The sequence below is a fragment of the Bicyclus anynana genome, chromosome 8, assembly GCF_947172395.1.
Source record: "Bicyclus anynana chromosome 8, ilBicAnyn1.1, whole genome shotgun sequence".
In the NCBI taxonomy this organism is placed as follows: Eukaryota; Metazoa; Arthropoda; class Insecta; order Lepidoptera; family Nymphalidae; genus Bicyclus; species Bicyclus anynana.
The window spans coordinates 3,525,961-3,540,373 of record NC_069090.1 but is presented as its reverse complement, the minus strand read 5'-3'; the positions used below and the strand labels follow the sequence as shown (position 1 = coordinate 3,540,373).

General features: G+C 34.7%; 1 protein-coding gene across 1 annotated transcript; it reads right to left on the bottom strand.

The window, feature by feature from the left end:
- Nucleotides 1-3,511: 3,511 nt before the first annotated feature.
- Nucleotides 3,512-13,132, bottom strand: LOC112052021 (isocitrate dehydrogenase [NAD] subunit gamma, mitochondrial). The gene is made up of 9 exons (XM_052882965.1): nt 12,818-13,132; nt 11,691-11,805; nt 10,992-11,143; nt 10,401-10,545; nt 9,180-9,325; nt 8,457-8,608; nt 7,741-7,880; nt 7,035-7,095; nt 3,512-3,574 (listed from the first exon to the last, which is right to left on the bottom strand). The coding sequence occupies exons 1-9, from the start codon at nt 13,045-13,047 to the stop codon at nt 3,546-3,548; spliced, it is 1,170 nt and encodes a 389-aa protein (XP_052738925.1). The 5' UTR covers nt 13,048-13,132; the 3' UTR covers nt 3,512-3,545.
- Nucleotides 13,133-14,413: the final 1,281 nt, after the last annotated feature.

Sequence of the window (14,413 nt, the reverse complement as noted above, 5' to 3'; positions counted from 1 at the left end):
TACTTATGGTAGGAGCATGAGCTGCAAACTTTCAGCTTTTATAAAATGAGGAATGTCTGGGGTTCACGGGCTCTTAGCCTATATCTAATAGTATAAAATGTCTACATTCCACCTATCGAAATCGCCGGTTTAACTAAGCCTTGAAATTTGTTAGTACACAACACACATTAGCATGGCCAAGTTTATTGCAAACGAAACATTTCAAACCTGTCATTTATGTCTTTATTAGTTTGAAAGATTATTATAACTTTATCTTATGTTAGTGTTGCTACACTCAAGTAAGGTTAGTGATGTAATGAATTTGTCATTATTTTGATAATTATAAATTAACAACCGTTTTTATGAACATCCGTATTATAAGTTTTTAATTTTAATTTTTTAAATTTGGTGGGTCATAAAGAATCAAAAATCTCATAGGCCAAATTACAAGTAAGCGCCGCTGAAATCGGGTTTTTTTTTCATTTGTGTGTGTGGTACTCGTGATGATAAAGTTTCTTGGAATGGTTTAAGAACGTATAGAGTATGAACATGTGTTATAATGGGTATTTGTGTTGTGTGTATGGTAAAGAGTTTTTATGTGGTGTATTTTACGTCAATGAAAATAGATAGTATTATTTTTTCTATTTAATCTCTATTATTTCTTCTCGGCGCAGCTGGGTTTATAATCTCTATTTAAATTAATATTTTTACTCTTGTCTAATACCTCTGCTGTTAAAAAAATAAAACGGAAATGTTATTTAGGCACTCAAGATAAAGAAAAAGTTTGCAGTAGGGAATATGCATGTTATTCGAATTAAGGCCAGATATTTTTCTTTGTATTCCTTATTTGCATTGAGACACGCAAAAATATTTTTAGTTAGTTTAGTTCAAACTGAATTTAAAAAAAATGTGCAAAATCCCTGGGAAATCTATAATAGTGAAACGTTTGACATTATTTTCCACGTTGACAGGTTCAGCTGGCCTATTCACTATTTTGGTCTATAATATCAAGCTATTAAAATAAACATCAAATCAATTGACAAAGTCATTTACCTATTGTGTCATATCTACAAGTAAGCACCGGATGACATTTGTTACATACTCGTAGAATCCCAACTTCGTATATGTCAACTAGCATACGTCAAAGATAGTGAATGAGCCAGCTGGTAACCAAAATAGGTGTCTATTGACACATAGCGCCCATAAATTGCGGTGTTTTAAATGATTTAGATATATTTTTTTATTTGCAAAAAATAATTGTGTATTATCTCGGGATTTTACTGATATCATAGTTTTATTTTGTGAGAAATCCATATTTCCTATAATGTGGTGCCATAATTGGACAGAATGCCGATTTTATAAGTTACCGTTACGTTATTTATAACCTTCAAGAACCTATATAATATTAAATATATTACAAAACGTATACATTTATACAAAATAACATATTTTTTAAAGTTATTAAAAATGTGTATCTATAACAGCAGGGGTTCATAAATATGATTTTGAAATTGTAATTTCTCGTATTTTTTATTTGATTTGACAATAATTTTAAAAAGCGAAGCCAAAATTGGTGCTTTAATATTAAAAAATTAAATGCCAAAACGGTACATTAGGTAATTTATAAATAAATTGAATCTCTATTTTTCTCTTGCCTTATTTTTGTCATAGTTTTTAAATGTGTTGTTTCGAGTTATATGAAATTTAGTTTTATTTGTAAATAAATCATATTATGTATTGTCTGTTGACATTGCAAATTTCTTCAAAAGTATTGGACCAATTTCGTTAATATATAAAATATTTTGTCCCAGAAAAATTCCAATAAAGTATTTTTTTTTCTGTTGGCCTGACCCGGGATTCGAAGCCTGGACCTCATTGTCCTTAGCCCAACCAGCTAACCACGGGACGAATGAGGACCAATGAACAATGAGCTTCTACAATAGCTAAGTACGTTGACTGGCGTTCGTGGTTGCATTCGGAGGTAGCAGGTTTCAAGGGTCGAGAGCCTTTAATGTTCAAGTATTTGTTTTTTATTATATTGTCTATGTGTTATCACGAGAAATAATGTCCACAATTCATATGACTCGAAACAATTTTATTATAATTTTAATGTTTCTTTAAAATTGCTTAATTTGATCTGATTTTTTCGTGCCTTTTTAATCCGCGAACACCCGATGAATGTTGAAATTTTTAAAAATGAAAATGACATTCATATAGGGGGTGGCAACACTGGCGGTAATTTTAGAAACATCATAATATATTTAATGACTTATTAAACATTCTTATTTATTGACAGGCTTATTAGCATTTTTATCTTTAAGTGTATTTACCGATGGTATTTTTATATTGAAAGTTTGTACTGATCTACTATTGTACTACCAATCTGATGGAAATTACTTACCAGTGTTGCCAGAATCGGCGTTAAAATCACAGATGAAAATTAAAAAGGAGCTAAAAGCATTAATATCGCCGCATTTATTTTCTACTTATTTTTTTGTAATGTAATATTTTTTGTATTAATTTAATTATTAAGTTAATTATTAATTGTAAGTGTAGTTATGCGAGGATCGCGCATTTGATGTCATATCTAATCCGATGTGAACAATACAATGTATCAATATATCGTTGAGTAACCCTGACATTTTGTTTCACTTGTGTCCCACACTTACCAAAGACAACAGACGTGTTTTTTGTAGGAGTTTAGATTTCAGACCCGCACTATTCAGCAATTATTATGGGATGTGGTTACGTGACGGGTAGCAGCGACAGTGTACCATCATTTTGTAGTAGAGGAAACACCTCGAGCAGGTAACAGGACTTGTGACATTGGTTAGGTTAGGTTAAGTTTAAGGGATCCCTTTAGAATCTTCTCCATGCCTACACTAAACAATTTATGATGAACATTAATTCTTTCTTCTTATAGTGCCATCTCCTATCGAAGGTCAGCAATCATTAAGGCTAATTTAACTTTGTTCACTGCTGCCCGAAAGAGTGATCTGGTACTCATATTAAACCATTGGCGTAAGTTCTTGAGCCAAGATGTACGTCTACGACCAGGCCTTCGTTTCCCCTTTATCTTTCCCTGGATAATAAGTTGGAGCAGGTGATATTTGGAGTTTCGCATTATATGACCCAGGTATTCGAGCTTCCTCCTTTGGATAATAATAACATTATTTATTTGCACAAAATTACTAACGCGACTAGCAGCGTGACGGCGTTCACGCTGCCTAACAAAAAACTGGACTCCAAAATCACCAAATACCCTTTTATTTATACTATCGCTGTTGTAGCAACTTTATAGAAATACCTCCTTTTTATAATAAAATAAATAATGAATGTAAATACCACCCGTAGGTACTCGAGGAACTCGTACATACTGATTTCAAGAAATAAATATTATTTTCACAGCCATGCCTGGGACTTAATTTGGACCAATTTTAGTAAATTAAAGTACTCGGTCAGTAATTAAACATTATAATGAAATATATTTTCGAAAAAAAAATATTTAGTATCTACACATGTAATACTATTGTATAGTTGTATATTTATAAAAAAAAAGAACTGCTTCATCCTCTTGCCATTTTGCCAATATTTACTGAAAAAGAAAGCATAAAGCTATTATTACCATCTCAGCAAACTTATTCATCCTTATATCAAAACAACCAAACAAGACCTATTTATAGTCGGACGCAATCTTTATGACGTCGCCGAAATAAGACTCAAATGTGTCTACGCGCAGGTCATACATAAAGTACGCTAAAATCAAGACGTGTGTAGGACGACTTCGGGGGGCGGGAGGCGCGCGCGGGGTGATGCCGCCGCGCTCCTGCGTAACCGGAGATACCTAAAATCTTGTATTGCGCAGCTTAATGCACGATGTTCGGAAACGTCATAAAGATTGCATGAACTATTATACCTGTCACCTGTGCCCCACGATTTTTTTTTTAAATATGGCTTTCCATATACATATATTATACTTTATGGGTCAAATATAGCCCGGTGTTGTCAGTCAAGACATGCTATAGGGCGAAGGCAACCACCAACACTTGATCGAGTCCACTGAGAAAATATAATTAATCACATAAAACACGACGTCCACTCCACTTGTGCATTTTACAGAACTACTCGTATATTAACTAAAATGCATTCTACTTTAAGCAATAAAACTCTAAAATGCAACAAATCAATGATGAAAATAAAACAAGAGCTAGAGTTTGGCTAATGAAAGTAGACTAAAATCGCCTGCCAAATTTAAATGAATCGGAGTAAATTCTCAAAATTATAGTGCAAATATTGGAAAAACTGTGTTTAATAATTATAGTTTAGGTAGTTTGTATTCGCAAACAAAAAAATAATATAAACAAATTATGAAATCGCATGTTTTTTTTAATATGTTTAAATAATTTTTAAAATTTGGGTGATTTCCGTCTCACTTTCGTTAGCCAAACTCTACATGTGATTCCTACGATTCTGCAATCAGCTCTATAATAAAACGCGGAAATACCGCTCTTTCTTGTCTTGGGACGAAGGAGATGGGTCTGGGACAGCTTCGCCGCCATTGGACAACATTTTGCCTATTTCTCTTCACTTAGTCGCATGTTAGCACCACGGACTATCTTTACTATGTTTACTATCCCTAATTACGGGGTGTTTACTAAAACCTTTTGCAAAAGCATTATGATATTTAAGGGTGTCAGTAGTTTAGTAAGGAAGGATTTTTTTAGGAGGTGAGTGGTACAAAATATAGTTACAGGATAGCGCATCAACTACAGTTTTAGCACGCTTCATTTTCAAAATGGTTACAATCTAAGAACCAAGTAATTTATTGTCAATGATTAAAAAAAACATTTCTATAACATTAAAATCAATCCAATTTGTTAGATTTTTATGATTTGGACAATATATCGTTGCAGGAATTGCAATGAAGTGTAAGGAGCGCGAAATATATAGCGCACTCCCTTACAGTTACAAATTATAGTGATGTACACCAGTCATGTCGACAATTTTATCGACGTGTGAAAAATAAAATTAATAATAACACCAAATATGAGGATTAGTGTTGACACACTCGACATCTAGAGTGCAACATTTATGTGGACGTCAAGTGAAAATAATTAATCTATCTATACCTAATGAAGGCTTGTAGCACCAAAAATGAAACAACAATCTACATGTTAAGGATTTTATTTAATTTTTATAAAAACTAAAATAAATAATATTAATAATCGAACTACTAGTACATTACAGGGTAATACATAGTTCTTTCCTAGAGACATTACTTATTACATTAAATCGGTTTGTCACAATAAATAATAATCGAAAAGTCGAAATAAAATCGAAAATAATATATATATTTTTTTTAATGTTAATTTTCTTTATGTTGTGTTATAATTATTACAGCAATCTTGATGTCACAATTAACATTAGTGTATTTTTTTCTGATAGTGTATTTATTGTATGCTCCTTCAAGAAAAAGTTTTAAAACTTGATTTTTTTTATAGGTAAATTATTGAAATGTACCTACATTTTTTTCGTTTGCTTATTGTTGGTTAGTATGCTAAGATTACTATTATTATCTATTGAAACAAACCTATATCACATTTGATGTTTCAACAATTTTTATATTGGTAAATACATATTTTTCTTGATTGAAAATTTCAAATATAAATGAAATAAGAAGAAAGATATGTAGGGTGGTTATACCACATGAGAAAATAGATAAGTAGAAAAAGCTTACAATAAAAAAGCGTTTTGCTAAAATATAGAAGGCTGAGTGAGCAGACATTTTATTTAATATACGTGAATAAGTAACTTTAATGTCAATGTTTCAAATAATAAGATGCAATAACTAAATAATTTAAATGATTCCCATGTGATTCATGGGAGAAATTATTAAAATTTAATATTATATTACCAGAAGGTACCTTTTTATTAACTTTTTGTGTTAGTTTAGTAGTTATTAAGCATTTCCAGGGCGTGGGAATTTTTCCAGCTCAAATAAGGGATTTGGTAATATTTCAATGTAAGTATTTGTATATTTTTTCACTTAAAGGTTAACCAAAACACATATTTGTATATGTAGTTCCTTTACAACAAATTAAGCATGTATTGAACTGTTTTTTTACAATAATTGTAATAAATAGTGTTGTATAGCAACAATGAAACTATCGATATTGTCGATCTTTTTTTATTATTGAACTTCCCTACTCATCAGATAAGAAAAGACAAAGTTACAGTAAAATTACCTAGTTATACAAAAAATAATGGTAACAAAAGCACTATTTACTGTCTAGATTCGACTCTATGGTAAAGAATACTGGCAAAAAATAAATGTCACTACAGCGATTGTAGGTGTCACGTAAAAAAGACATTCGATAAAATCGAAAAATTGTAAATATAAGTAAAAACTCGCCAAATGGCACTTAATACTAAATTTACGTGACACCTTGATTAAATTAATGTACTTTATGTAGGCAAATAATTAGCTAACATAATGTATGTTAAAACTACAATAATAAATAGGACAAAAAACGATGTATCGTAAGATTTTCGTGTAATATTCGAAACTATTAAACACTTTATTAAATAGAAAACATTTTTTCTGTACACAAAATTGATTCTCTTTTTTATGTTAAACATTATGAAAGACAATTTTGTATGCAGAAAAAATACTTGCCTATCGACCATTGTTAACAATTACCTATATTAACGAAATTAATTTTGAACACATTTTTTTGTAGATTCATTTTAGTCTGTCAGTCAGACTTTGTGTTATTTTGACAGCGTTTTAAATATTTAACAATAGTCGTTAGAATTCTTTCCCATTATGATATTTTCTATTTGACAGATAAATGGTTCATTTCAGATTTTTTTCTAATTAAGGTGACACAAAAAAAAATTAATTATACGTGTCACCAATTTGACAGTTCCCAGAAATATATAGAGGTCAAATAGGAAATATCAGTAATGGGCAAAGTATAGAACCCTGATAAATCGGCGTCTATATTCAACAAACAACTATGGACAGTACAAAGTTTAACAACGACCAATATTACCCATAATATTGTTCACAACCTCGGTGGAGGAAGCTGTACCACCGACGTCTGGGGTCACAATCTAAAACAACAAAAAAATTATACAGTTTCATTTAAAAAAACCATAGGTACAATACCTACAAATGCATGCAAAAAATTGTCAAAATGTTCCAAGTGACATTTTATGTAGTAAGTGGAAAGTGTGTATTAGATTTTATGCATGTGTCGGCGCGAGTGAGTCGTTAGATCAAACGCCTTTTGTCGTCACGATACCACGAAGTGTTTCGTAAGTTAGGTGGTGAGTAGTGGGTGCTGGCTATATAGGCGACGAGTTCATTTTTGTCGTGGCGTTCGATCCGTCCACACCATACACAGGTTGGATAATTCTTCATGGAATATTTTGGGACAGGTGGGGAGAATGACTTGAGTGGAGAAGCGGAGTGTTAACTAGTTTTGAAAGACGTCTTTAACCCTACATACAACGGTCACAAGTCCGGGACTCCACTCCACTCAAGGTCATTCTCTGCCACTCGAGGGTTTATTTTCAACATTCTTAATGGGAATTGTTAGTCCTAACACGACTTTCATTGAATAAAGTTTTACTCTTTAAACCTGCTTCTGATGTCAGCCCGTTTCCGACACAAGCACATTTAATTAATGTAGCACTTTTTTCATTTTTGGTTGTGTTGGCGATGTACAAGAGGGGGTCAAACGCAATGTAACTCACCTTGTCCACATTGATGGTCTTGTTGACCGCTCGCCTGATGAGGTCGGCGTGGTAGTGGTGGCCCAGGTGCTCCAGCATGTCGACCGACGCGTTGATCATCGCTATGGGGTTAGCGATGTTCTTGCCCGCTATGGCTGTGCCTGGGAGAGACATATTTTGACGGTTTAGTATGTGGACAGTTTAGTGTAGTTACGAGTGAAAGAGAAATGTCGACCAAAGAGAATAGCGGCGAAATCTAAACTAACGGTATCTTTCGCTGCGTTGGAACGAAAGAGATTACGAGTCATGTAGTAGTACTGGGCATTTTTGCTTGGAACTGATTTCGATATTATAATGTTACGAGAGTCAGTGGTGTTAACATTTTAGCCGTGTGGAGAGATGTAATGAAAGACTTGGTTTGTATCGAATTGTATCGAATGTATTGAATATATTTCGGTCAGAATGTATGTAGCTACAACATTCTTATTTACATTATTATAAAAAAGGTGGTATTTACATAAAGTTATTATGACATCGACAGTATATTAAGAGGATATTTGTTGATTTGCCTTCAGATTTGTATTGAGCAGCGTGCACGCCGTCACGCTGCTCAATCATGCATGCATTCTAAAAGGATCCTTTAAACCTACACCCTAGGTCACAAGTCCTGGGACCTGCTCGAGATGTTTCCTCTACCACATGATCAGGTACAATTCCGTCTCGTTATAAGTACGTACCGGTGTTTCTGGTGCCGGGTTCGAACACCGCGTAGTGGTCGCCGTAGTTCCTGCCCGACAGCAGTCCAGCGCCGCCCAGCAGTCCGCACACCACGTTGGACACGATGGAGCCGTACAGGTTCGTCATCAGCATCACGTCGAACTGGTGCGGCCTGGAAATTCATCACCATCATCATCATCCATCATCACCATTATCCGCTACTACAGAGCATATGCTTTTTGTAAATCCTACCAAACAACAAGTGCATTAACAACCCGTATTTGGTTGAGCACAAGTCTCTGAGAATGAGAGGGGTTAGACTAATCCACTACGCTGGCCCAATTGGCAGACTTCACATACATATAAGAAAATTCTCAAATATGCAGATTTCTTCGTGATGTTTTTCCTTCGCTGTTTGAGACACGTGATATTTAATATCTTAAAATATAATTGCACATAACTGAAAAAGTGGAGGTACATGTTCCATTCACGTTCACAAGTGCGTGACTCACTCAAGGCCATTCTCTGCCATTCTAGGGTCTTATTTTGGTTACAGTTTGATTTGTTAATTAAGTTGTCCTGACAAATGTTGTGTTCTTCAAACCTTTGTTCGACATTGGTTTTCTTATTTTTGTGATTCACTTCTGAGTCTGCTAACAGTATTTTATATTGATTTCATGCATTTGGTTTTCCCAACACGGAAATCGAGTGTATGCAGCCAGCCTCATAAGGTGGGAACTCACTTGGCAACCAGTTGCATGCAGCAGTTGTCGATGATCATGTCGTTGTGCTCGATCTCGGGGTACTCGTCTCTGGCGAGCCGGCGCGACGTCTCCAGGAACAACCCGTCCGACAGCTTCATTATGTTGGCTTTGTGGACTGTGGTTACCTGTAAAACAAATATATATTTTTTTCTGATATTCCAAATATACACCCTCATATAGACGTTGGGGTGCCAAGGTGAATAGCAACCCTGCACCGGAAATCGCAGTGTTGGCCGATAGTGTGGACCGTACCGTGCCGCACAGCCGAGGACGGTGCGGACATGATGATTATGATACACCTACATACATGGAGCTCCGTATTCGCACTACATCCTTAATGTGGTTACTCGGCCGCCACTCTAGACTGTCACTCAACAACAAGTTACTTGTGTACAAAAGTGTTCTAAAGCCAATCTGCCTTGGAACTGTGGGGCACAGCCAGTCACTCCAATATTGAAATACTCCAGAGATACCAGAACCTAGTATTCCGCACAATACTAAACGCCCCCTGGTTCACCAAAACAGCAGACATGCATGAGTATCTTGAAATGCCGACTGTCAAGAAAGAAATAACAAAGAACGCCATAAAACACAAAAGCAGACTACAAGAACACACAAATAGTCTTGCCAAATTGCTTATCACGCCTGGTAACACCAAAAGGCTAAAGCGATCCACTGTGGATAAATTATGTGGTGGACAGTAATACCCACCCAAAAAAGGACCACAACACGAAGAGTTGCTTAATGGAGTGACCTTTAACTAGAAACATTATATGCTATGAAAAATTCAGTTTATAGTCAAGCGACTGATCACTGATAGATGTAACTGAACACAAAAAAAAAAAAAAAAACTTACGCACATTTATAATCAAGGAGACCAGAGCAAAGTCACCAGGAACAGAAGCTTTGCTTTTCCTGATGACTCTGCTAGGACCCAGAGACCTGAGTAAGGACAGTCTAAAGTTTAAAGGCATCTCCTGTGAGACAGACATCAGGTCTGCGGGACATTTGGTCCAATAGGTTTTAATGGTTGAATGTATATGTCCTGAAGCCCCTGTGATCATGTTTGGAACTCACAATAAATAAGGTCTCAGTCACAGTAACACGTACAACATGAAAAAATTAAATTCTAGTTATTTCGATGAATACCCTATGCAATACCTGATACCCATTTCAAAAACTCTTGGTAAATATACTAACCTTCTTTCTTCCGTTTCTCTTAGCAAACTCGAAGGCGAAACGGCATACTCGTTCAGAATTGGTCGCCGTCACTACTTTCATAGACTCGATCACACCATAGACAGACTCGTGCTCCAGCATAGCATATTCACCTTCTGTGTTTTGTCTGTGACAAAAACGATAATGTCTCTCAAATATTGTAAAAGAAACTTAAGAAATTTTTTTGCTTTAAGAAATAGAACAATGTATTTTTTTTAGTTTTGCTAAAACTTAGCCAACTTATTTGCCTACATACAATATACATCTATATTATAACCAGGTTTGATTGTTTGTTTGAATTTGCACTACTGAACTGATTTGAAAAATTCTTTCACCAGTGGAAAGCCACATTGTCAGCGTAACTAGTAACATATTATGTTATATTTTTATCGCTATATTCCATTGAGAAGTGAACTATGCTGGTTAAGCCGCAGGGTCTGCTTATTTATTAAATAATTACCAAACTACCAAAGGAGTATGGTTTTTTGGGCTCATGTTTTCACCTAATCAACAAATGAAGTTTCATTTAGACTCAGTTGCTAAAAAAATTATTAAATATTTTTGTTTAAGTACCTAATAATGACAACATCAATATCCTTATGCCTGGTGGGTACGCCGGGGAAGGATTTGCAGTTCAGGACGTAAGCGTACATGTCCAGTTCGTTACGCAGAGCCACGTTACGCGATGTTACATATGCTGCCTCGCTCTTTGTCTCTATATTACCCTGCAAGTTATAAATGTAGTTTTCTCATGTCTGGTGCAGATAGTATAATAACATTTCTATATGTCTGTAAATTAAATGTCCTAGTTATCAATAGTCAATATTCATTTATTTTAATTAGGCTTAGTTTATAAGCACTTTTGAAACGTCAGGTATTAATATTGTAAGATAATGGTGATAACAATTAGTCGAAAACTTAAATTTACGAGGGTTCCCAACGCACCTCAGATATATTTATATCTGAGTTCATCCTCTTCTTTTACTGATTTTATGTCTAGATACTCATGTAGTTTGGATATCTTAGTGAACCATGGAGCATTTGTGATAGTTTCTAAAAATTTGTTCTGAAATCCTTGTAGTATTTGCAAGTTTCAGTTTTTGGCTGTTCAATGCCATAGGTCCACAATGTTTTTATTACTGTTTTATAAATGAGCAATTTATTACTAAGCGAGAGGTGCGAACACCTTCTCATATGCCAATTAAGTTTCTGAATTAATCTTAATGAAAATTAATTACTTTTAGTATATAATATAGTTCACATGCAATGTACCTTAAGTCCAACACCATTCCTCTTAATAGTTGTAATAGCATACTGTACATCCTCATCATTGTCCACAGTTGGGTCAATGTCTACAACTTCAAAGTCTATGGGTGCCCCAATGTACCTAAAACATGATAGAAAATAGAATAATGATTTAATAAAAAAAAATTGCACTCAAAACATAACAGCACACCAATCCTCAGGAGTACAGAAACTGTAGTGCAAGTTTCATCAACTATTTTTCTCTACTCGTATTATAGAGGCAAAGTTTGTCAGGTTGTGAGGTTGAAGATGTGTAATCTTTATATCTCCTGAACCAATTAAAAAAAAATCTTTGAAAAATAGAAATCCACGTTATTTGTGTCATTATCAACCCATATTTGGCTCACTGCTAAGCTCAAGTCTTATCTAAAAATGATAGAGCACACCAGTTTAGGCCTTAGTCTACCACGCAGGCCAAATGCGGATTGGCAAACTTCACACATGCAGAGAATTAAGAAAATTCTCTAGTATGCAGATTTCCTCACAATTTTTTCCTTCACAGTTTGAGACACATGATATTTAATTTCCTAAAATGCACACATTTGAATAGTTGGAGGTACATGCCCTGGACTGGATTTTAACCCACACCCTCAGGAATCAGAGGCAGAGGTCATATCCACTGGGCTATCACAGCTATTTGTAAGTGTTATAGGCATTTATAATCCTGCATTTTCACAGGAATGAAGTGCTTTGTGGGTGGAAAACGCTATCAAATTCAAAAACATAATCAGAATAGTATAAATGTATGTAAAATAGAAAATACTTGCTGAAAAAATAAATCTTGAACTGTAACCACGATTATGATATCCTAAATTTAAACGGCAGTATAGATGAAAAAGAGGAAAGTTCTTTGAAAGTTGCAAGAATAGACTATACATAATAGCTTTTTTGTACCTGCATAGAAATAATATTAGAATGCACTTAACATATGAGCATAAAATATGACACCTTCTCATTATCAAAAGCAATAACAGCCAAGTTCATAATTCAGTCAATAGTAGTATTTATTTCACGTGATCAAATACGTCTCAGCTTTAATTAGACGCTGTATCAGATTACAATATAACTAAGTAATCAAATAGGAAAAGGTTTACTTGAAAATCTCCCTCACGTAACCCATGACCTCTGGACCGATTCCTCCTCCAGGTAACATCGTAACAGCATGCCGTCCTCCATACTGAGCCACAGGGATGATTTTCTGCTTGCGAATTACAGGGGTTTTGTGTTGCACTTCAAAATCGGAGAGCTGGGCAGCTGCAGAGCTATACGCCGCGCCTCGCAACTCCGGCACGAGCCGAATTTTCGATAACAACCTCACTGCCATCCTTTTTATTTATGAAAATCTTGATAAAAAATTTCAAATAGGTATTGGATAATCACAGGAAGTAAAATGAAATGACAGTTCTATAGGTTTTCACTACAGAGGGCGCGCTTTGGCGTCTGTCAATGTCAAATGTCAGCTGTAAATTAGTATTGCCAGGCTTACAACTTTTTCCTTTTTTGACTTCAAAAACGTACGTTAACAACCCAACCCGAAAATTATTGTCATAATAGGGATGATGACAGTTTTTTAAATTGTATATAAATTAAGAGTATACTAATAGTAAAGCAATTTTGTAAAAGGAACAGGGTATCTGCGATCATTACTTTCGGAGCTACAGGGATTTAAAGAGTCAGATTTGCGGCGCTGCCGCGCCGCTGCCGCTGCTGTTCAAACAAAATTACTAATATCTTTGTTATTTGTGCGTTTATCTTTATAATTCATATATTAAAAAATGACACATTTAATGTAAGGAAGCTAAAACTGTATGAATTTTCATCTAATTACGATAAAAAAATTTTAGTAGTTTTTGAAATTTTATAATCTCATTTATTTTGCAAATATCCAGACAATCTTTGCTTTTTATGTATAAATTAGTTAACATTGACCCTATTTACCCGAATGTATCATAAAAATCAATATATTCAAACCTAGTCATCATCCCCATTGTACAGTTTTTTTATATATTAGCTTACATTAACTTCTAAGCATGTGTACCAAGTTTCATATGTGTGTAATGTAGCTGCCTTAGCTAATATTTAGTGTCTTGCTTAACTATTTGTTTTACACATTAAACGAAGATCGATAAAAATGTATTTCGTTTGTGTTTCCTCAATGTGTTCCGAGTGCCTTGAAAATTTAATCCTGAAGTATTGGCTTAGCGAGCAGCACGACAAGAACGGGAAACAGATATGGGAATATAAATGTTTGCTTTCTTAGAGAATTTTTAGTTTGAATGTTCCTAATGAATTGCTATTAATATCATAGATTCATTAATTAATTATGTATTATGTCTCCGTATTATTTATATTTATTTGCTCTCTATATATTTTAATACGGGTGTACAGTCTGAAATAAAGATTATTATTGTTTTTATATTTTGTCCACCAAACATGGCAAATTGGTGCACCCGACGCAATACAAAATGTAATGATCTTCCCAAAGTAAACACGCGCGCGTGTAAACCATATTATACCAATACTAGCGGACGCCCGCGACTTCGTCCGCGTAAATTTCGATGTCAACTTTACTACTACCACTAACTCAACCCTACCCTACCGAACCCCTACATCTACCCTACCCCTACCCTACCCTACCCCTACCCTACCCTACCCCTACCCCCACCCTACTCCTACCCTACCACTAACCC

Bases quoted from the DNA above. Each gene is read 5' to 3' on its own strand.
- LOC112052021 (XM_052882965.1), bottom strand. From the start codon at position 13,047: ATGGCAGTGAGGTTGTTATCGAAAATTCGGCTCGTGCCGGAGTTGCGA. The intron at 10,546-10,991 runs GTACTTAAACAA...TTTTTGTCACAG, and splicing joins ATTGATGTTGTCATTATTAG to ACAAAACACAGAAGGTGAAT. The intron at 9,326-10,400 runs GTTAGTATATTT...TTTGTTTTACAG, and splicing joins AGAGAAACGGAAGAAAGAAG to GTAACCACAGTCCACAAAGC.